The sequence below is a fragment of the Nyctereutes procyonoides genome, unplaced genomic scaffold (assembly GCF_905146905.1).
Source record: "Nyctereutes procyonoides isolate TBG_1078 unplaced genomic scaffold, NYPRO_anot_genome, whole genome shotgun sequence".
NCBI lineage: Eukaryota > Metazoa > Chordata > Mammalia > Carnivora > Canidae > Nyctereutes > Nyctereutes procyonoides.
In genome coordinates, this window is record NW_026575031.1 from 9957249 (window position 1) to 9979462 (window position 22214).

The 22214-nt window shown below is 52.6% G+C and overlaps 2 protein-coding genes across 5 annotated transcripts in view; one reads left to right on the top strand and one right to left on the bottom strand.

Annotated features, from left to right (window-relative positions):
* Window positions 1–610, bottom strand: part of TP53BP1 (tumor protein p53 binding protein 1) — a 96054-nt gene extending 95444 nt beyond the window's left edge. For 2 of the 3 annotated variants that reach the window (XM_055316636.1, XM_055316637.1), the window contains exon 1: window positions 537–610. The gene's annotated coding sequence lies outside the window, so the exon portion shown is untranslated. The remainder of the gene's footprint in view (window positions 1–536) is intronic. The other variant, XM_055316634.1, reaches the window with a different exon arrangement.
* A 500-nt stretch (window positions 611–1110) lies between these two features.
* On the top strand, window positions 1111–22194 carry MAP1A (microtubule associated protein 1A). 2 transcript variants are annotated; one of them, XM_055316891.1, is made up of 7 exons: window positions 1111–1370; window positions 2585–2686; window positions 11200–11282; window positions 11548–11688; window positions 11905–20068; window positions 20222–20442; window positions 20642–22194. In XM_055316891.1, exons 1-7 carry the CDS (start codon window positions 1133–1135, stop codon window positions 20795–20797), a joined length of 9105 nt encoding a protein of 3034 aa, XP_055172866.1. In that variant the 5' UTR covers window positions 1111–1132; the 3' UTR covers window positions 20798–22194. The 2 variants fall into 2 exon arrangements, with proteins under 2 accessions (XP_055172866.1, XP_055172867.1); XM_055316892.1 differs by lacking the exons at window positions 1111–1370; window positions 2585–2686 and adding an exon at window positions 10049–10122.
* Window positions 22195–22214: the final 20 nt, after the last annotated feature.

Here is a 22214-nt window from a genome sequence, read left to right on the forward strand (position 1 = left end):
TATCCCCAAAGTATAAGGCAAATGAGAGAAGAAGAAAAAAAGTGCTGCTGGAGCTCAAGCGTGAAAGACAGGTTCTCTATCTGATACATGTATGTAGAGAATGATTCAGAATCTTGGGTAAAAGAAGATGCTGGAGTGCAGAGTAGGTGATGGGGACACAGAGGAACGGGGGAGGGAAGACTTAACAGCACACATCATGCACATCATTTTTACAAGAATGATCTAGTCAGTCATAAAACAGTGCCAGCCTCCTCAGTCCTCTTTCCCATCCCCTGGTTCCTCGGTTTTGAACAGGCCAGCCCTCTTCGGTTCAAACGTCGCCCCTTCTGTTTCGAGAATTCCCCGGAGGAAGTCACACCACTGTGTGTGACTCCCAAGGTTACCCAACTCACTGTGTCACATTACTGGTAGTTGGGAAGGTCTTTCCTGCGTTTTACTCAAATCCCCCTTGCTGCAGTCTGAGCTCACTGCACTGGAGTCCTGCACTCAGCAGAGATGGAGACCAGCCAACCACTATCTTCGGAATAACAACTCACCAGGGACTCAGGGCTGGAAGGTCATTCCGTCCCTCCAATCCTGCGCAGCCTTCCGGAGCATTCCCCGGGCCTGGGGCAATGAGGACAAGTAAATCGAGGATGGAATCTAGGACCCCGGCAGGCAGAGACCCAAAAAAAAAAAAAGTACCAGACAATGACAATACACCGGCACAGAAGGAGTCAACCACACAAACTGGGAAACAGAGAGGAGGGACAACATGGCTCCCCTCAGTGCGGGCGAGGCTGCGGAGTTGCCAGACAGAACTTATCCGGGAAACATCCTAACTAGAAGCTTCTTCCGGCGCCGAGGCAATCGACTCGCCCTCCACCCGCTCCCTCAGAGCCCCACCCCTGCCCAAGTCGGGGTGGGAGCGCCCTAAGGAAAAGGAAAGGGGCACGGCAGGGGCCGCCACCACCCCGCGGCCGCCGGCGTCCGCAGGGCCGGAGCTTCGCCGCCCGAGCCCGCCCCTGCGGCGCCAGGGCTCCACCCCCTGACAGGCAGCAGCCAATGAACCGGCCCTGCCGCCTGCCTTTAAGAACCGCGCACGCTCCCCCAGCCGCGGACGCGGCCGGCCTAGCGCCCCGACGGCGTTTCCATGGAGACCGAGGCTGGGCCCCGGCGGCCTAGCGGCGTTGCCATGGAGACAAGTCCGGGGCTGGGGCTCCGGAGCCCCGGCGCTCCGCCGCCTCAGGACCCCGCGGAGCCGCTGTGCGAGGCCGGAGCCGCGGTGGCGGCGGCACGCTGGGACCTGCGGAAACACTCTTTGCTCATCGTGATCGGGGATATCGGTACAGAGAGTCAGCTGAGGGCCGTGCGGGCCCACCTTGAACAAGGTGAGCCGCTGTCCTGGCTGTGCTTGAGGGCATCCTCCATCCCATGCTTCTCCGCCATCTGTGTGCGTCTGCGTTCTCCATCCCTAGGTTGCACCGAGTTCTGCGCTTCCTTTAATCTGAATCATTAGCCCCGGTCACCTGCATCTTTCACGTCGTGCGTCCATATCGTCTCCAGCTACTAAACATCTCGCTTTCCCGTCCCTCCCGCACACCCCAAGGCGTTCCGCAATCTCCTTGAAGCCGAGGAGCTCGATACAGCCCCCGGGGCCCCCACTGGCCCCACTCCTCCCATTCGCAGTGTTTCCGGTCAAATATCCTGAGAGTCCTCACCATCCCCTGGAGTTCATGTTCCTACCTTAGTTTCTTCTTTGGGGTCCCTGAACAGGAACAGGGTTCTTTCGGGACGCCACGGACAAATCTTAAGTCTCCTAGTGCCAGCGGTAAACCTAAGAGAGTGACCTTTGTGGCCACAGCTCCACGGTCCTCACCTCCCTCTCCAGTGGCCTGTCTGTGGCGCAGTGCTGCGGAGCCACCTGCGGGTGGAAGCAAGCCTCGGAGGGGTGGAGGCAAGGAGGGGGCATCGAAGGAGAGTCTAAATGCTATTTAGCTGTAAAGACCAGGATGGCAGCCCCCAGGATCTGGCCCTTGAGTGTCACTTCTATCACAACTGGGCAACTGCAAGAAAATGACTACATACAAACTCATTAATGATCAGGTTTAGCCTAAACTCTGTCCTTGTCTCTCCGGCTGAGGCAAAGCTCAAGAAAGGTACAGGGTGGGAAAGAGACATGGGCAGCATATACCTTTCTTTCTTTCTTTCTTTCTTTCTTTCTTTCTTTCTTTCTTTCTTTCTTTCTTTCTTTCTTTCTTCTTTCTTTCTTTCTTTCTCTCTTTCTTTTTTTAAGATTTTATTTATTTATTCATGAGAGATACACAGAAAGAGGCAGAGACATAGGCAGAGGGAGAAGCAGGCTCCCTACAGGGAGCCTGACATGGGACTCGATCCCAGGACCCTGGGATCATGACCTGGGCCAAAGGCAGATGTTCAACCACTGAGCCACCCAAGCAGCCTAGCATCCACCTTTCTTAAAGACGTCAGTGTGGCTGATCATTATCCTCTCCCTGTCCTTACCCCTTCTGTGAGCTTTGGAAGTATTCTGCTAAATCCACCTCCACTGACCTTACCTAGAGCCCTATTTCTTTTTCTCTCACAGGGATTCTCTCCTGGAACATTGACTTATCATCCTTTGACTTGAACCAACAATTGAGACTCTTCATTACCCGGCACCTCGCTCACTTCTCCTCAGAGGTCAAAGGTTAGTACTAGTGTCATTTGTCTCAGTTCTTTGGGTGAGGGCTGGTTACAGAAGCACAGATGTCTAGTCTCCCTGGCAGAGCTGGCTTTGTGGGAGGTTTGGGTTGGGCAGAAGGAAAGGACTCTTGAGGGGAAAGCTGCAAAGCTCCAAAGCTATCCTTTGCAGACAGATGGTATAATAGTGGAGGGAGCCTGGGAAGCAGAATTTCTACCTGAGAAGAGGGTGGTTTACGGACAGCTGTTGACATGTACTAAGGGAATTAGATCCTTCTCTTGAGTGATTAATCATCTCCCACAAAAAAAATCCACTCTTTTTGTGTTCCTCTTTCTGTATATCCTAGCCTCCTTTTTTTATTTTTATTTTTATTTTTTTATCCTAGCCTCCTTGCTTCCCTTTATAGAGACCTTTGAGTCCCCCAGTCACCTTCCCAGATCCTTGCTTAGCAACCTTTCCTTGGACTCCAGGTTTTAGGATTTCTGGTTGCTCCCTTGACTTTGGTTCAGCCAACAGATCTCCAGAGCATAGCAGAATCCTGGTACCAAAGGCTGATGAGCACCATCAAATCCAGGGTGGAAGCAGGGTCTCCTAGATTTGCTCCTACAAGAGCTAGTCACACTCTGAGGTTTGGCTCTGAGATCAGTTTGCAGGATTCAGTTTCCCATTCTGCTGGGTGGGAGAAATTGGTTAGAAATTTGAGAAAATATTTTAGGAGCTATCATTCCATCCATATCTGTGAGGAGACTGCAGAAAGTCCTATATCCCATTATAAAAGTGTTGGGCATCTGGTCATGCTATCGGTATCATGCTGACACACCAATCCACATGCTAGTGCCTTTATGAAATATAAAATCCAACCAACTCAACAGTCACTGCCACCAAGTGACTGACACTGTATGTTATACAGATGGTTCTCAATTATCCAGTGTAGTGGATAATCACCTCCCCTTCTCTTCATACTCCTCCTGCTAAGTGCCACAGCTTTAGTCATTTCCCTGATCACTGACTCCTCTAGGGATGCTCATAGAGAGAGGATATGAAAGAGTTAACATGACTAATGTTCCATTATCCCAGGAATATGTGCAGCATTTTAAAAAATGTGAAGCTGGCATCTCCTTGATGTGACTGACTTCCTGTGAAGCTAGCCACTCGCTGCTTCGACACTGCATTATGTTTAGGATTATTTATTTCACGACTTCCTACATTAGCACTGATGATTGAAAATCGATGGTTTTGCAATTTATTACTCCTACGGTCTCTGGTGCAAGCTGGATAAGAGGATGACAGCAGGTGGAATTAATGAGTGAATTGAAATTTGGGGGGTATCTGCTGATGTTAACAATTCACACTGACTTCTCTAACTTTGTCCTCTGGACCACAGAAACTTAAGACTAGGCTGCTTTCTGGGATGGTGTAAGAATGACAGAACTTAAACCAAAATGCTTAGCCATTCTTCAGATTGACATGCAGGGATCCTTGGGAAGATACAAAGAGATGCATAGTTACCCTTAGGCATCTCCCAGAAATAAGCACTGATTATATAAATACCTACTTGGGACGCCTGGGTGGCTCAGCAGTTGAGCATCTATCTGCCTTTGACTCAAGGTGTGATCCCAGGTCCATTGATCGAGTCCCTCATCAGGCTCCCTGCAGGAGGGGAGCCTGCCTATGTCTCTGCCTTTCTCTCTATGTCTCTCATGAATAAATAAATAAAATCTTAAAAAAAAAAAAAACAACTACTTGACCTTTTTTTAATCAAAGAGTTTTGCCATAGTGTCCCCCAGGAGCATAGGGCAATACTCCCAAGAACAGGGCTTCTTTTAGCATATTGATTTTTTTTTAGGTTTGGACATTTTCATGGTGGCCTATCTGTGTCCCTGGAGAACAGTGGAGAATTTCCTGGAAAAACCCACAGGGCTCAAGACAGCCACAGCCACACCCCTGCTGGCTCCTCTTTCAGCTGTCCCCACAAACAACAGTCAGTCCAGAGCAGCTGCAGACACTGCCCCGCCCTCCTATTTGAAGAGAGGCAAGGGGAACCAGGCTTCTGGGGTGGGCTCAAGGGTATATGGTAGTATGTTATGACTTAATCCTTTCTGCCCACCCCATAGGCTTGGCCAATACCTTCTCACTTCTCAACCATGAGACAAAAAGCTGAGAAAGGTGACAAACATGTATCCTATGGTGTCAGGGCAAGTGCAATCATTCCTATCCACTATCCACTCCTCACTCCCTGGAACACAGAAACGGAAGGACCCACTGATGGAGAGTCAGTGGCCCAGCTCCTTCTAGTGGTCAAATCCGGTAAAGGCTTTACCAGGTGAATTTTGTGCCAGATAGACCCCTATGGTGACTTGGAATCTTCCTTTCTAAATCCTGCAGACAATCTGGAGCTTCTAAGCATTTTATTTTATTTATTTTTTGTTTTTTTTGCTTCTAAGCATTTTATTTTTTTTTTTAATTTTTATTTATTTATGATAGTCACAGAGAGAGAGAGAGGCAGAGACACAGGCAGAGGGAGAAGCAGGCTCCACGCACCGGGAGCCCAACGTGGGATTCGATCCCAGGTCTCCAGGATCACGCCCTGGGCCAAAGGCAGGCGCCAAACCGCTGCGCCACCCAGGGATCCCACTTCTAAGCATTTTAAAACAAAGCCAGAAACTATTAGGACAGTGTAAAAAAATTCATTTATTTATTTAAGAGAGAAAGTATGTATGAGCAGGGGGAAGGGAAGAGGGAGACCCGACTCCCTGCTGAGTGAGGAGCCTGAAGCAGGGCTGGATCCCTGGAACTCTGAGATCATGACCTAAGCTGAGCCAAAGGCAAACACTTAACCCACTGAGCCACCTAGACGCCCTGGAAAACTGAGTTTAAACAACACTCTGATACTTCTACTATTGGGTACCTATAGGAAAGGGAGAGACTTTCATAATTTGTAAGTCATGATTGATTTTTTAAGACTCTAAGAAACACACTGAAGGACCAGTTTATAGGCCTTCTGTGTGACTCTTCCTTACCACTGATGTGCTCTGAAGGTGGTAGTTCTGTTACTTCTGCAAACATGAAAGCCATTCTGTTTTTTTTTTCTTTTTAAGATTTTGTTTATTTATTCATGGGAGACACAGAGAGAAAGGCAGAGACACAGGCAGAGGGAGAAGCAGGTTTCCTGTGGGGAGCCTGATGTGGGTCTCGATCCTAGGACCCCGGGATCAGGACCTGAGGGGAAGGCAGATGCTCAACCACTGAGCCACCCAGGTGCCCCCATTCTGTTTTAATATAGTAGTTCATTGGCCCCTACAACTTGAGGTCTCCATTGCTATCTGATATAGGAAAGCAGCAAATGTGAATAGTATTTTAAGGCCCTTCCTGCAGGCATCTCCAATTCTGGATTTACCTAAGAACTAAGGGTATGGCGAGAGTTGGTCTGGTCTGAGGTTCTGATTTAGGATTTCCCTTATCATAAATCTTCCACAAAAGGAAGATAGACTTCTAATGGCATTTGTACACTGAAGGTTTAGGATTCTAGGAATGGAGCACTTTTTCATCTTTTATGCCATTCATTCCTCCCTGCATTATTAGAGGATGGTATTAACATTATACTCATTTTTTATAGTCCAGGAAGAAAGCTTTCAGAGAGGTTAAGTGGCTTGTTTTACAGCATGATTAATAAAATGGTAGAGACAGGTCTCAAATCCAGGACTATTGCTCACATTTTGTGTCTGAGCTCAGGCCTCTTTCCCTTTGGCATATCACCATTTCAAGGCGTCAGAGCCTAGGAACACAGCAGGTGGAGGGTCAGTTGTGGTGAGTGGCTGTTCAGAGGATGAAGGCTGAAGGAAAACTTCAGTGTGAGTTGGAACCATGCCCAGGGTGTGACCCCTGGGGGGAGCAGCTGAGAAGAAGGGTGGGCTCTGCACTAGGCTGGGAAATGTGATTTTGTTCTCAAGCCAAATGTCTACTCAAGTTTCCCTCTTAACACACTCTAGAGAGCCGTAGAAAGCAGGTAGGAGATAGAAGGTTTGAGGTGGGGAGAAATTAGAAATATGAAGTCGCAGAAGGGAAGTGTTTTCCTTTTGTGATGCTCAGAACTCAGCCTGGTTTGTGTTGTGTATCTCTGCAGATGGCCTCCTCCATCCAAATGGGGCTGTTGCCATGTTGCTGCTTTGCATCTCCGGATCTGAGCAAGGATTCCTCCTCCTCTGTTCTCCCTCCTCCCCCCTCCCAGTTCTGGTGACTCAGCTCCTCCTCTCCTCTGGCTACAGTTAAGGGGGGGATGGGGGATGCTGAGTGCAGAGACTATTTTGGCTTCTCTGACCTTCAAAGGCAGCTCTTGGCAGTCTGGGGCAAGGGTGGGGCTGGTGCTGGGGTTGGAGTGGGTGGATGTCAATGTGTGGAAGACATTAGGGGTTGGCCAGGACTCCGATGGTTGGTGGAAGGGAAGAGGGCAAGGAAGGATTCTGTGGGAGCATGAGCATCACCAGGTTACATCTGTGTGCTAGAGCTCTCCCTTGGAGTCTTTTGAGTCCTGAGACAGAGGTAGAGACTAGGAAACAGAGCCAACATTGGAAGGATTAAGACAGTATAAGAAAGAGATATCAGAGAGAAATAGAAAAGTACAGAAACAAGGAGAGCACAGGGACCCGATACCCCACAAAGTCATGAGATTTTTTTTTTAACCCAAAGAGTACTTTATGTTGCACTTAATAATTGGCCTATAGTAAGAAAATATTGCTTGGGCCTGGGGCCCTGATGATCCTCCTCAGTCCCTGTTAACTCTTTCACTGAAAAGCAGAAAGCGCCCAGACACTTTACATTCAATGACCCAAGAATTCCAAGTATGGCTACTGTGCCGTGTTGCATTGGCATAGAACTACATGCAGGTCCCAGGGTCCTGTGCCCCAACCCAAATGGGCTAGGGACCATGTGTCCACTCCAGAATTTCAACCTACCCTGCAATCTAAAATGAGACTTATTTCTCCTCCCCTGGTATCTGCAGCTGTGGCTCAGAAGCCCACATAGCTCAACACAGCCCCATCCCCAGCCTTCATCTCAAGCAGTCCCCCTCACTCTTCATTCTTGCAGTCCCTAGCCCCTTTGTCTCCAGTTCCTCCAGGAATTGAAGGTCATTCCCTGGGTCTGAGGGGAGAGGCGGCAGACGGTTCCTGAGGGAAGGGGGAGGGCCCAGGCAGCCCATACCTCCTGTATCCCTGCAGTGTGCCATAGCACAGGGCTTTGGTCTTTTGGCTGATGCTAAAAGAGTATTTCTTGACTAAACAGCGCTGGGGGTAGAAGAGCCCTGTGGGCCATTGGAGACCACCCAGGCTCTTTGAGATGCTAGACAACTCATGGGCCCCCCAGAGTCAAACAGAAGCACCGGCGCACTGACATTATGAGGGCAAAGAAACAGTTAAGTCTCCATTGCCTCGTCATGGACCAGCCCCTCTTCCCCGCCCAGGCACCGCCCTCCCCATCAAGCGCCCCCCCCACTCCCACCCCAAGTGCGGCAGACTCTTCCCTGAAGCTGCCGGCTGAGGCCGGAGCTGCAGCCTCCATGAGGGGCTCCCGCCCACACCCCAGGGTAAGAACTTAACCAGAGGGCTTTGCATGGGGGGTTGGGGGTTGCTGCAATAGGGGTAACGGGAAAAGGAGTTGTGATGCCTAATCTGGTGTGTTTGGAATTAGCCCAGCAGGATGGGCAAGGTGTGGGAACCGAGAGAGATGATGAACGGTACTTGCTGTGGGGTCAGCCTGGACCCAGGACCAGGTGGAGGCCAGTGGGGTCCGGGACTGTGACAGTCCACCTCTCAGGCTCGGCTGGGTTGAGAGACACTGGTCTAGGGGCAGCAGCAGAGGGTGGTGTCACTGGCTCTGCCTGGCAGGCCGCGGTGCTGGAGGAGTTTGAGGGTTATGTCTTTGAGCAAAGGCAGAAGAATCTGAAGGAAAGGCGGATGTTATGGGAATGCGCCTAATGGGAGGGTCTCTTGGTGTCAGCTGCTGGATTGCTCAGCTGCTCCTATGCTGAGGGTGAGCGGGATAGCCAGTTTTTGCCAAGTAAGGGAAGGTGGGGGGGACACTGTGGAAAAAAAAAGGGAAAAGAGGGTCATTGAGACGTGGCATGCGCCTCTTTGCAGACCAACCTATTTGCTGTGGGCTCCCCGCTTCCCATTTCCTGCAACCAGCTTGAGACCAGGATTCTAAGCCCCCGCTTTTGGCTCCCTCTGGAGATTGTGAGGCCACTCCGGAGATTGAGAGCATTCCCTCCCCAGCAGCTGCCCTGCATTCCCAGTCCTGTCAACCCCACAGGTTCCAAGTCTCAGCCCCACCCCCACCCAATCTCGGCTTCTCTTCCCAAGATGGGGGCTCTGGAACAGAGGCGCCAGTTTCTTCTCCCTCTCTGCGTCCCCCCCTTCTCACCCCCCCATGCAGAGGCAGCCAAGAAAATGACTTGTCATGCTGGGGTGGGGGGTGGGGGCGGAGCTGGAGTCTGAGCTCAGCGCGCACACTCACACACACTCACACACTGCGGCATACTGCAGCTGCCCAAGCGGCCCCCCCTCCCCTTCTGCCTCACTGCGGAGACACCTGCCCTCCTGCCTGCTCAGCCTCAGCACCCCAGCCCACTTCCACCCCATCACTGGCCGAGGGGAAGTGCCCCCCCCCAGAAGTCCTTTACATAGGAAATGGAAAAACAAGTCAATTCCTTCAGTGGGATTGCTAGGGGGGGCAGAAGAAATAGGGCTTTCTCCCAGACCTCAAGAGGAGAGGTGCAGAATATAGACCATGTAGTTGCCAGTCAGAATTGGAGAGCACATGGGTGAGAAATAGGGTCTTTTGCCAGGAAGGGAACTGGGATGAGAGAGGTCTAGTGGTTATACACCGGGGACTGTGAGGAATGGAGGGAGGAAGAGTAGTAGCTAGAAAGATCAGTCTGTACTGCAGATACTTCTCTTCAGACCCTCCTGGCTTCAGTGTGTGGCCCTGTGTTTATATGCTGTGGGGAGGGTAGGAATTGCCTAAGTCTCTGACTGGCCTCCCACTAGCCTGGCCCTTCCCTGAACCTTGATACCCCTCACCTGCCCAAGCCTTGCTCCGGACTGTCTCTAAGGTGGTGCTCATCCTCTGAACTGACCTCAAAGCTTCCCTCAGTTCCCAAGTTCATAGAAGAGAACCCTTGAACTCCTCCTGGGCCCCACCCACCGTCCCTGAGGTCATCATCCACAGCTGCAAGTGCAGGCCCCTGCTGCCAGAGCTGCTGGATCCTGGTGCTAGGGCTCTCCCTCTTAGCAAAGGCCCTGGTCCTACGCCTCTCTAGTCCAAGCCCCAGGAAGAGGAGAGAGCTGGGTCACAGAAGAGGGTGTAGGGGACGGATTATGAACTTTCCCACCAATATCTTCCAGGCGGCCCACTCCCCAGACCATGTATTCAACTCTGTTTGCAAGGTAATTCCATGGGGCACTGCAGTTAGGAAGGGCAGCATCCTCCTTCTTTAGAATCTTTGAACCTGCCACTTTCTTTCTTGGCTACACTGCTTGGTGTTTCCTGTGAGTCCGAAGAAGGGAAGTCGATAGGGGATTTGAGGCTGCCTTGTCTTTCTCTGTGGCCTGGGAAACACTCTGAGTCTCTCTTTCCTTGTTTCTTGTCTGTGGCCCCCCAACTCCAGTTTGTGGCCTGCCGCTGTCTCCATGGCAGAGGGCCCAGAGGAGAGGGGCAAGGAGGAGAGAAGAAACTGTTCACAAGGGGTGGGTCTTGGGGCCCTGGAGCAGGCCTCTCTTGCAGCTGGGAATATGGAGGTGGGGTGGGGAGAGGGAGCTGTGAAACCTTTGATGATTGTGTACATGTTTGTAAGTGCAGACTTGGCCTCTGTGGAAGTACAAAACAGAACGAGAAATTAGAGTCCTGTTTCTAATTGTAAAACCCCAAAGTTTTAGATAGAAACTGAGTCTTTTGGAATGAGAATTCTGGCCTTGGATAGGGGATGGAAAGGGGGATGGGGAGTCTGTAGACACTGCAAAGAAGCATCTATGTCCTTATTTCCAGGCATTCTGCTGGCATGAAAGCCCAGGGCAGGGGCAGGCTAGTGAGAAGAGAGAGCTGAGAGGATCATGATCGAGCCCTCCCTCCGCTGAGCCCCCCATCCCCAGGCAGCACCAGGAGCTTAGTGCTCTAGAGGGACAAAAGCTTCTTGTCAATAGGGCAGCCTGAGGCAGAAGGTCCAGGCAGAGGGGGTGGGAGTACCAGACTGAGCAGGCAGAGGGTGTGGCAGATGAAGGGAGTGAGAAGACTGCCAGTGTGGGAGAGGGGGGGAGGAAACCCTGAAAGGGAAGGGCTGGAGGAGCCAGTTCCTACAACTTACTCAGCAGTATCCAAAGTGGCAGGATCTAAGGATAGCTGGGTTCTTGCCCCTCAGCCCGATTTTCTGATAGTACATTCTTTTCTCTCCTGCCCCACACATTATCTCCCTTTCTGTCTATACCCATTCTCTTCAATACAAAATCCTACATCTCTCCCTCCCTCAGGCCAGAGGACCCTCTCCCACCAGAGTGAGATCCTAGAGACCATCATCCTGGTAAACCCCAGTGCCGAAAGCATCAGCTCTGAGGTAAGACCAGGGCCTGAGCCTTGCCATGAGAGCTTGCTGGAAGTGCTGTAACCCACCCCTGCCAGTACTACTGCTATAAGGCCAAGAATTCCTGGACTTGGCTTCAAACCATCTAAGCTGCCTTATGATCCCCAGCCCCACACTGGAGATATTGTGGGCCTACCAGTGGGGAATGTGTCCTTGCAGTACTGAGGGGAAACAGGAACATCCAGTGCCCTTCCCTGGGTTTCCTACATCTGTGACCACTCTTGTCTTTCCATTCTAGCTTCACCATCTCCTTAGCAGTCCATCAGCTCATAAACTACTGATCTTGAGTGGACAAAGTTTAGAGCCTGGAGGAGACCTCATCCTACAGAGTGGCACCTACTCTTATCAAAACTTTGCCCAGGTCCTTCACAACCCAGAGGTAAGTTCCACATCTGTGTATCTGGTAGGAATGGAATATGGGGAGGGATCCAAGGATGGGAAAAATCTCATGTTGCTTGGCCAGAGGGAACTCTGGCAGAAAGGTAGGAGGAAATCCCCTCACGAAGAGGTGGAGACTAACAGATTGAATCTAAAGTTAAGACAAACCCCAGGTTTCTACCTGGCCTAATCAGCCTTTCATCTCCCATTCTTCTAGATTGCCCAATTGCTCAGCAATAGAGACCCTGGGATCCAGGCCTTCCTCACCGTTTCCTGCTTAGGGGAGGGTGATTGGAGCCACCTGGGACTATCCAGTTCCCAAGAGACCCTGCACCTTCGACTAAACCCTGAGCCCACACTGCCCACCATGGATGGTGTGGCTGAGTTCTCTGAATATGTCTCTGAGACTGTGGATGTGCCATCTCCCTTTGACCTGCTAGAGCCCCCCACCTCAGGGGGCTTCCTCAAGCTCTCCAAACCTTGCTGCTACATCTTCCCTGGTGGCCGTGGAGACTCTGCCCTCTTTGCCGTCAACGGTTTCAACATCTTGGTGGATGGTGGTTCTGATCGCAAGTCCTGCTTCTGGAAGCTGGTGCGGCACCTGGACCGCATTGACTCAGTGCTGCTCACACACATCGGGGCAGACAACCTGCCAGGTATCAATGGACTCCTACAGCGCAAAGTGGCAGAATTGGAGGAGGAGCAGTCCCAGGGCTCTAGCAGCTACAGTGACTGGGTGAAGAACCTCATCTCCCCTGAGCTTGGAGTTGTTTTCTTCAACGTGCCGGATAAACTGAGGCTGCCTGATGCCTCCCGGAAAGCCAAGCGCAGCATTGAGGAGGCCTGCCTCACTCTGCAACACCTAAACCGTCTGGGCATCCAGGCTGAACCTCTATACCGTGTGGTCAGCAACACCATTGAGCCACTGACCCTCTTCCATAAGATGGGTGTGGGCCGGCTGGACATGTATGTCCTCAATCCTGTCAAGGACAGCAAGGAGATGCAGTTTCTCATGCAAAAGTGGGCAGGCAATAGTAAAGCTAAGACGGGCATTGTGCTAGCTAATGGGAAAGAGGCTGAGATCTCCGTGCCCTACCTGACCTCTATCACTGCTCTAGTGGTCTGGCTACCAGCCAACCCCACTGAGAAGATTGTACGTGTGCTTTTTCCAGGGAATGCTCCCCAGAACAAGATCTTGGAAGGCCTGGAAAAGCTTCGGCACCTGGACTTCCTGCGGTACCCTGTGGCTACACAAAAGGACTTAGCCTCTGGTGCTGTGCCTGCCAATCTCAAACCTAGCAAAATCAAACAGCGGGCTGACAGCAAGGAGAGCCTCAAGGCCACTGCCAAGACAGCTGTGAGCAAGCTGGCCAAACGGGAGGAGGTGGCCGAAGAGGGAGCCAAGGAAGCCCGCTCAGAACTGGCCAAGGAGTTAGCCAAAACAGAGAAAAAAGTAAAAGAGTCATCTGAGAAGCCCCCAGAGAAGCCTGCCAAGCCTGAGAGGGTGAGGACAGAGTCGAGTGAGGCACTGAAGGCAGAGAAGCGAAAACTGATAAAAGACAAAGTGGGGAAGAAGCACCTGAAAGAAAAGATATCAAAGTTGGAAGAGAAAAAAGACAAAGAGAAAAAAGAGATCAAGAAGGAGAGGAAGGAGCTCAAGAAGGATGAAGGAAGGAAGGAGGAGAAGAAGGATGCCAAGAAGGAAGAAAAGAGGAAAGATACTAAACCTGAGGTCAAGAAAATTTCCAAGCCAGACCTGAAGCCCTTTACCCCTGAGGTGCGTAAGACCCTGTACAAAGCCAAGGCCCCTGGCAGGGTCAAAATGGACAAGAGTCGGGTTGCCCGTGCAGAGAAGGAGCTGTCCTCTGAGCCCCGGACACCCCCAGCCCAGAAGGGGGCTGCACCACCCTCAACAGTCAGTGGGCACAGGGAGCTAGCTCTGTCTTCACCAGAGGACCTCACACAGGACTTTGAGGAGATGAAGCGTGAGGAGAGGGGGTTGCTGGCTGAACAAAGGGACACAGGACTAGGGGAGAAACCACTCCCTCCAGACACTGCAGAGGAGGGATCCCCACGTACAACTGGCCAGGGGATACCACCCTCTGTCCCAGGGCTGGAACAAGAAGAGCTTATAATGAAGGAGAGAGAGGTTGTCCCAGACATCCCTGAAGAACAAGGTGGCAAGGATAGAGGCCCAGACTCGGGGGCTGAGACAGAGGAAGAGAAAGATACCTGGGAGGAAAAGAAGCCAAAGGAAGCAGAGGTGCTCCCTGATAGAACAGAAGCTAGAGAGGAAAGTGAACCCGAGGTAAAGGAGGATGTGATAGAGAAAGCTGAGTTAGAAGAAATGGAGGAGTTGCACCCTTCAGATGAGGAGGAAGAGGAAGAGACGAAGGCTGAAGATTTTTACCAAAAACATATGCAGGAAGCCTTGAAGGCAACTCCAAGGGGCAGGGAGGCCCTTGGGGGCCGGGAGGTAGGACTCCAGGGCAAGGTTCCTGAAAAGGAGACCTCATCATTCCTAAGCAGTCTGGCCACACCTGCAGGAGCCACTGAGCATGTCTCTTACATCCAGGATGAAACAATCCCTGGCTACTCAGAGACAGAGCAGACCATCTCAGATGAGGAGATTCATGATGAGCCAGAGGAGCGCCCAGCTCAGCCTAGATTTCCTACAAGTACATATGACCTCCCTGGGCCTGATGGTCCTGGCCCCTTTGAGGCTAGCCAGCCTACGGACAGTGCTGTTCCTGCCACCTCCAGCAAAGGCTATGGAGCACCAGAGACTGAACTCACCTACCCCCCCAACATGGTGGCCGCCCCTTTGGCTGAAGAGGAACACGTGTCCTCGGCCACCTCAATCACTGAGTGCGACAAGCTTTCTTCCTTTGCCACATCTGTGGCTGAAGATCAGTCTGTGGCTTCACTCACGGCTCCCCAGACAGAGGAGACAGGCAAGAGCTCCTTGCTGCTTGACACAGTCACGAGCATCCCCTCATCCCGCACTGAAGCCACTCAGGGCTTGGATTATGTGCCATCAGCTGGTACTATCTCACCCACCTCCTCACTGGAAGAAGACAAAGGCTTCAAATCACCACCCTGTGAGGATTTCTCTGTGACTGGGGAGTCAGAGAAGAAAGGAGAGATTCTAGGGAGAGGCTTGCCTGGAGAGAAAGTCGTGGAAGAGGAAGAGGAGGAGACCACAAATGTAGAGATGTCTGAGAAACTTCCCAGTCAATATGGAGCCCCAATATTTGGTGCCCCTGGGCATACTCTACATCCAGGGGAACCAGTCCTTGGAGAAGCAGAGGAACGCTGCCTCAGCCCAGATGATAGCACGGTGAAGATGGCCTCGCCTCCACCATCTGGCCCACCAAGTGCCACCCACACACCCTTTCATCAGTCCCCAGTGGAAGAAAAGTCTGAGCCCCAAGACTTTCAGGAAGCAGGCTCCTGGGAAGGAACTAGGTGTACACTAGGTATGGGCAAGGAAGATGCTACAGAGCAGATAGTTAAGCCAGGGCCTAAAGAGGTCACACTAGAGGAGGAGGTTAAGATACCTCCTCCCAGGAGCCCCCATGCCCAGGAAGCACCTGTCAGCATTGTTGGGGGACATACAGGCTGCACTATCCAACTGTTGCCAGAACAGGACAAAGCAATAGTCTTTGAGACTGTGGAGGCAGGAGAGCCCACAGGCCCAATTCTGGGAACAGAAGTCCTTCCCAGAGATTTGAGAACATCACTGCAAGAACCTGGTGAAACTCAGAAAGGTGAGGTGCTCCAATTTCCTGACCAAAGCCTCTCCCCTGAAGATGCAGAGTCTGTGTCTGTACTCAGTGTGGTCTCTACAGACACAGGCAACCAAGAAGCCATCCCCAGGTCTGCCTCTGGCCTGACAGAGCAGCACGTACACAAAGACCTTTGGCCAGAGGTATCTCCAGAAGACACCCAGTCACTTTCTCTTTCAGAAGAGAGTCCCAGCAAGGAGACCTCTCTGGATATCTCTTCTAAGCAGCTCTCTCCAGAAAGCCTTGGCACCCTCCAGTTTGGGGAACTAAGCCTTGGAAAGGAAGAAAAGGGGCCTCTGATGCAGGCTGAGGACATCTCTCACCACCTAGTGCCTGCATCTATTCCAGAACCCTGTGCAGCCACAGTGTTGCCTCCCACAGATGAGACCACTGCATACCCTGCTTTGGCAGGCATCACAGATCATAGCCCTGATGGAAAATTACCCACCCACCCCCCCTTCTTTCATTCTACATTGTTGGGAGATGGGAAGCACTCTCCTGGTGTGATCACAAGCCCTGGTGAGCACATTCTGACACCTGATAGCTCCCTCACCAAGAGTTCTGAATCTTTGCCAAGCCCTGCCATGGAGGGCATTGCCATGGAGTGGGAAAGTAAAGCTCCAGAGTTGAAAGACAGAACACCAGACCAGAGGGACAAGGCACCTGAACCAAAAGATGAAGTCTTACAGCAGGACAAAACTCTGGAGCAGAAGGATATTTTTGTAGAGCAAAAGGATATGACCATTGGTCAGAAAGATAAGGCTCTGGAAGAAAAGAACAAGGCCATAGAACAGCAGGATAAGGCTTTAGAACAAAAAGGCAGAGACTTAGAACAAGGGGACACAGTCCTCCTGGAACAGAAAGACAAGGCCCTGGAACTAAAAGATGAACACTTAGAACAAAAAGACAAGGTTCTGGCAGAGGAGGACAAGATCCCAGAAGAAAAAGATGAAACTTTAGAACAAAAAGTCAGAGATATTGAATATAAAGACAAGACTCCAGAGGACAAGGTCCCTGAACTGAAGGGCATGGCCTTAGGACAGACAGATGAAGTCCTTGAGCAAAAGGACAAGGCTCATGCACTGAAGGATAAGACTTTAGAACAAAAAGACATAGACTTGGAACAAAAAGGCAAGGCTCAAGGACAGGAGGATGAGGCCTTGGAAAAGAAGGATGAGGCCTTAGAACAAAAATACTGGGCCTTAGGACAGAAAGATGAAGCCCTGGAACCAAACATTAAGGCTGTTGAACAGAAAGATAAAGCTTTGGAGGACAAAGACAAAACTCAGGAGCAGGAGAGCCCAGTGCAGGAGGATAAAACCATGAAACCAAAGGAGAAGGTCCTAGAGGAAAAATCTCCAGAAAAAGCTGAGGCTGTCCAACAGAAGGAAGAAGCTGTGCTAGAGAAGACCAAAGCTCTGGGTCTAGAAGAGAGCCCAGCGCAGGACAAGGTCCAGGATCAGGAAGAGAAGTACTGGAAGGAGCAGGGTGTGGTCAAGGAGTGGCAAGAAACCTCTCCGTCCAGAGGGGAGCCAGCTGGAGAACAGAAAGAGCCTGCCCAGACATGGGAGGACACATCTCCTGAGCAGGAGGACAGGTACTGGAGGAGCAGAGAGGATGTGGGCCTGGAACAGGACACGTACTGGAGGGACCTGAGCTGTGAGCGCAAGGTCTGGTTTCCTCATGAGTTGGATGGCCAGGGTGCCCGGCCAAGGTACACAGAAGAGCGGGAGAGCACTTTCCTTGATGAAGGACCAGATGATGAACAAGAAGTGCCCCCATTGGAGCACACGCCCCAGAGCCCCTGGGTCTCAGACTTCAAGGGTTTCCAGGAGCCCTCACCACAGAAGGGGCTGGAGGTGGAGCGCTGGCTTGCTGAGTCACCAGTTGGGCTGCCACCAGAGGAAGAGGACAAGCTGACCCGCTCCCCTTTTGAGATCATCTCTCCTCCAGCCTCCCCACCTGAGATGGTTGGACAGAGGGTTCCTCCAGCCCCGGGACAAGAAAGCCCTATCGCAGAGTCTGAGCCCATGCCATCCATGAGGACTGAACCCGCCACCCCCTCGTGGCTGGCTGACATCCCACCATGGGTACCCAAGGACAGACCCCTGCCCCCTGTACCCCTCTCCCCAGCTCCAGCTCCTCCCACGCCTGCCCCAGAACCACACACTCCTGCGCCCTTCTCCTGGGGCACAAGTGAGTATGACAGTGTGGTGGCTGCAGTGCAGGAGGCAGCAGCTGAGTTGGAAGGTGGGCCATATTCTCCCTTGGGGAAGGACTACCGCAAGGCTGAAGGGGAAAGGGAGGAAGAAGGTGGAGCTGGAGTTCCTGGCAGCAGCCCTCAAAGCTCCAAGGTCCCAGAAGCCATCGAGAGCCATGCCACCAAGGAGCCTGAGCAGATGGAGCCTGAGCAGAGAGAACCCACACCCTATCCTGATGAGAGAAGTTTTCAGTACGCAGACATCTATGAGCAGATGATGCTTACTGGGCTTGGCCCTGCATGCCCCACTAGAGAGCCTCCACTTGGAGCAGCTGGGGATTGGCCCCCACGCATCTCAGCCAAGGAGGAGGCTGCTGGCCGAAACCCATCTGCAGAGAAGGAACTTTCATCCCCTGTCTCGCCCAAGAGTCTCCAATCTGACACTCCAACCTTTAGCTATGCAGCACTGGCGGGACCCACTTTACCCCCCAGGCAGGAGCCTGAGCCAGGGCCAAGTGTGGAGCCCAGCCTTACCCCACCTGCAGTGCCCCCCCGTGTTCCTATCCCCCTGAGCAAAGGCCCAAGCCCCCCTTTGAATGGTAATATCCTGAGCTGTAGCCCAGATAGGAGAACCCCATCTCCCAAGGAGTCAGGCCAGGGTCACTGGGATGACAGCACTAGTGACTCAGAGCTGGAGAAGGGAGCTCGGGAACAGCCAGAGAAAGAGCCCCAGTCCCCAAGTCCCCCTCACCCCATTTCTGCAGGGCCCCCCACATTGTGGCCTGAAAGTGAGGCACATGCCAGCCCTACCTTGGACTCACACCTGGGTCCTGCCCGACCCAGCCTGGACTTCCCTGCTTCAGCCTTTGGCTTCTCCTCATTGCAGCCAGCTCCCCCACAGCTGCCCTCTCCTGCTGAACCCCGCTCGGCACCCTGTGGCTCCCTTGCCTTCTCTGGGGACCGAGCTCTGGCTCTGGCTCCAGGGCCCCCCACCAGAGCCCGTCATGATGAGTACCTAGAAGTGACCAAGGCCCCCAGCCTGGACTCTTCACTGCCCCAGCTCCCATCACCCAGCTCTCCTGGGGCCCCTCTCCTCTCTAGTCTGCCACGACCTGCTTCACCAGTTATGTCTGAAGACTCCTCCTCTGAAGCCACCACACCTGTGATTTCAAGTGTGGCTGAACACTTCCCTCCTGGCCTGGAGGCTGCAGAACGGGGCTCTGGAGAGCTGGTACCAGGAATGGAACCAGCTGCCCACAGCCTCTGGGATGTCACTCCTCTGAGCCCAGCACCTCCAGCTTCACTGGACTTGGCCCCAGCTCCAGCTCCAAGCTTGCCTGGAGATGTGGATGATAGCACTCTGCTCTGTCGCCTGGAATGCACAGGGGCCCCCATTAAGAAGCCAAGCCCTTCCCAGAGTCCCTCTGCGGATTGTGCTACCAATGGCCCTGAAACCAGCCCTAAATCCCCAGGCCCTGCCCTGGCCAAGGCTGAAGAAGCAGTTGAGACCTGCCCTGCCTGGGAACGTGGGGACTGGCCTGAGGGAGCCGAGAGGAGTTCCCGGCCTGACACACTGCTTTCCCCTGAGCAGCCACTGTGCCCAGGAGGGGCTTCTGGAGGCCAACCCAGAAGTGTCTCCCCTGAGACTGAGGCTGGGCCCCAAGGATGTGCTGCTGAGCCCCGGCCTCACCCTGAGGAACTCTCCCCATCCTTTCTGAACCCACCTCTGTCCCGATCCACAGATGAAGGTGACCTCTCAACTGAAGAAGCTCGGCTAATTGGGAAAGGGGGGCGGCGCCGGGCAGGGGGCCCAGTGACCACAGGGGGTCCATGCCCTGTGGCTGATGAGACACCTCCAACATCAGCCAGTGACTCAGGCTCCTCACAATCAGATTCTGATGTTCCACCAGAAACTGAGGAGTGTCCATCCATCACAGCTGAGGCAGCCCTCGACTCAGATGAAGATGGGGACTTCCTGCCTGTGGACAAAGCTGGGGGGGTCAGTGGAACTCACCATCCCAGGCCTGGCCATGACCCACCCCCTATCCCTCAACCAGACCCTCGCCCATCCCCTCCTCGCCCTGATGTGTGCATGGCTGACCCTGAGGGGCTCAGTTCAGAATCTGGAAGGGTAGAAAAGCTACGGGAGAAGGAGAAGGCACAGGGGAGAGTAGGGCGCAGGGCCCCTAGCAGAGCCAAGCCAGCATCTCCTGCCCGGCGTCTGGATCTTCGGGGAAAACGCTCACCCACTCCTGGTAAAGGGCCTGCAGATCGTGCATCCCGGGTCCCACCCCGACCACGCAGCACTCCAAGCCAGGTCACCCCAGCAGAAGAAAAGGATGGACACAGCCCTATGTCCAAAGGCCTAGTCAATGGACTCAAAACAGGACCAGGTAAGTATAATATGAAAGGTGGGAGAGATGGTGGGTTGAGGTTGGGTGTGGCTGGTCAGAGACTCCAGGAGTAGGAGGGATTATGGAAGGAAGAAGATTGCTAAAAGTGTTCTCTACTTTACCTCTCCAATGAGTCCTGGCTTGTCTCTACAGCAGCCTTGGGTTCCAAGGGCGGCTCTGGCCCTCCTGTATACGTGGATCTCGCCTATATCCCGAATCATTGCAGTGGCAAGACTGCTGACCTTGACTTCTTTCGTCGAGTGCGTGCATCCTACTATGTGGTCAGTGGGAATGACCCTGTCAATGGCGAGCCGAGCCGGGCTGTGCTGGATGCACTGCTGGAGGGCAAGGCCCAGTGGGGGGAGAATCTTCAGGTGAGTGGCAAGGGATGCCAAAGAGGAGGCCTAGTTAAAGCTTACTTAGAGGCAATGGTGGAACACAATCTCTATTCATAAAAGGACTGAACCTTTACTATGGGCAGTGGGACTACTTCCTAGACCATCAGGCACGATGTCCCATCCTCCTCACTTCCTTTCACGTTGTCACATCAGGCATTTCTTATCTCCCTCCTAGGTGACTCTAATCCCTACTCATGACACAGAGGTGACTCGTGAGTGGTACCAGCAGACTCATGAGCAGCAGCAACAACTGAACGTCCTAGTCCTGGCCAGCAGCAGCACCGTGGTCATGCAGGATGAGTCCTTCCCAGCCTGCAAGATTGAGTTCTGAAAGAACCATTCTCCTTTCCCCAAGGATCTGCTCCCCCAGCTCCCTTAGAGAATGGCTATTGCTGAGTCCTTTGGGGTTGAGGGACATGGGAGCTGGGGTGGAGGAGACAGGGGACAGGATGTCTTATTGTGGGAACTTGGGCTGGGCTAAGTAGAGGGGTTGACCCTCCCCCTCATCCATACCCGAGAGGAGTTTCAAAACCAAAGGCAACAGGGAGAGGATAGAAGGAGGGTACAAAATTAGGATAGGAGATCATCTGATGTCTGAGAACCCTGGAGAGACACCCTCTCCTAACACTACCAAGTGTTTGAATTGGATGGGGAGTAAGGATGGGTCTCAGCAACCTACTCCCTCGTGGAGGGAGATCATATCCCCAACCCAGGGACCTCTTTATTTAGCATCCTAAGGAAGGATCTCCAGTAGTAATTTATGTGACCTGGGGGCAGGATTCTGTCAGTGAGGTGCCCAGAGCTGCGCCCTTTCCTCCATTTCCCATTCTCTTACCCACCAGGGTCTGGGTTCCAGCAGGGGTCTACACTGCCGCTGCTACACTGTCCCACTGCTTCCCTCCATATCTGAATGTCTCAATCCAAAACTTGAAGCTCTTTTGACCAATAGACTGGTGAGAGAAGAAAGTTGCTTATCCTTCCAGCCCCTGCTTCATACCATTCACATCCCAGAGCTGTGCCCAGACCAGGCCTATTGGGCAGCACAAAGGGGCAAGGAGAGCCCAGCCCCAATCCCAGAATTCTTCCAAGCTTTTGACCTTTTGAAGTTTTCACCCACCCATTCCAAGTATCCTCATCCCTTTTCATCCCCTTGCTTGGCTTCTCTGCATGTGGTCATCTGCTGTGGCCTGGTGTGTAATGGGTTAAAAATAAGCCACTGCCTGACATCCCAACATTTGACACCCTAGCAATGTGTGACTCCCCCAACATTCCACTATGCCATCCTGCAGCTGAAATGGGAACACTGGCTGCCTTTCCAGCCCCAAACTCTTGGACAGAGGATCTGGGAGGTAGAGGCCATGCCAGAGAACTTGGGGAAAATGAGAGGGAGGAAGGGAAGAAGGAGACGAAGCTGAGCTAAAGCAGACCTCCTACTGAGTAAGATGAAAACAGGCTGAAAAACCACCCCAGGAGAGGACCTCTCCCCAAGCAAGCCAATGAGCAGCCCTGCCAGACTACTACCAGATTGAGAAATCCAGACGCTTGTCAGGGCTCGGCTTCTCTGCCAAATGACTGTGTGGAAACCAAAATGAGCCGGCCTGTGTTCTTCCTAGCTCCCACCCTCCCCGTGCTGCTGTGCTCTGCTCCTCCCCACACTTCCCTGCTATAGTTCCCAGCTGCTGTAATGGAGCCGCCTCCAACTCTAACAATAAAATCAAGTTCATTACAGATGCTGTGGTGCTGCTTAG

Coding starts and splice junctions, on each gene's coding strand:
- MAP1A (XM_055316891.1), top strand. CDS start 1,133: ATGGAGACCGAGGCTGGGCCCCGGCGGCCTAGCGGCGTTGCCATGGAG. Junction 2,687..11,199: donor CTTCTCCTCAGAGGTCAAAG/GTTAGTACTAGT, acceptor TCCCTCCCTCAG/GCCAGAGGACCCTCTCCCAC. Junction 11,283..11,547: donor CCGAAAGCATCAGCTCTGAG/GTAAGACCAGGG, acceptor TTTCCATTCTAG/CTTCACCATCTCCTTAGCAG.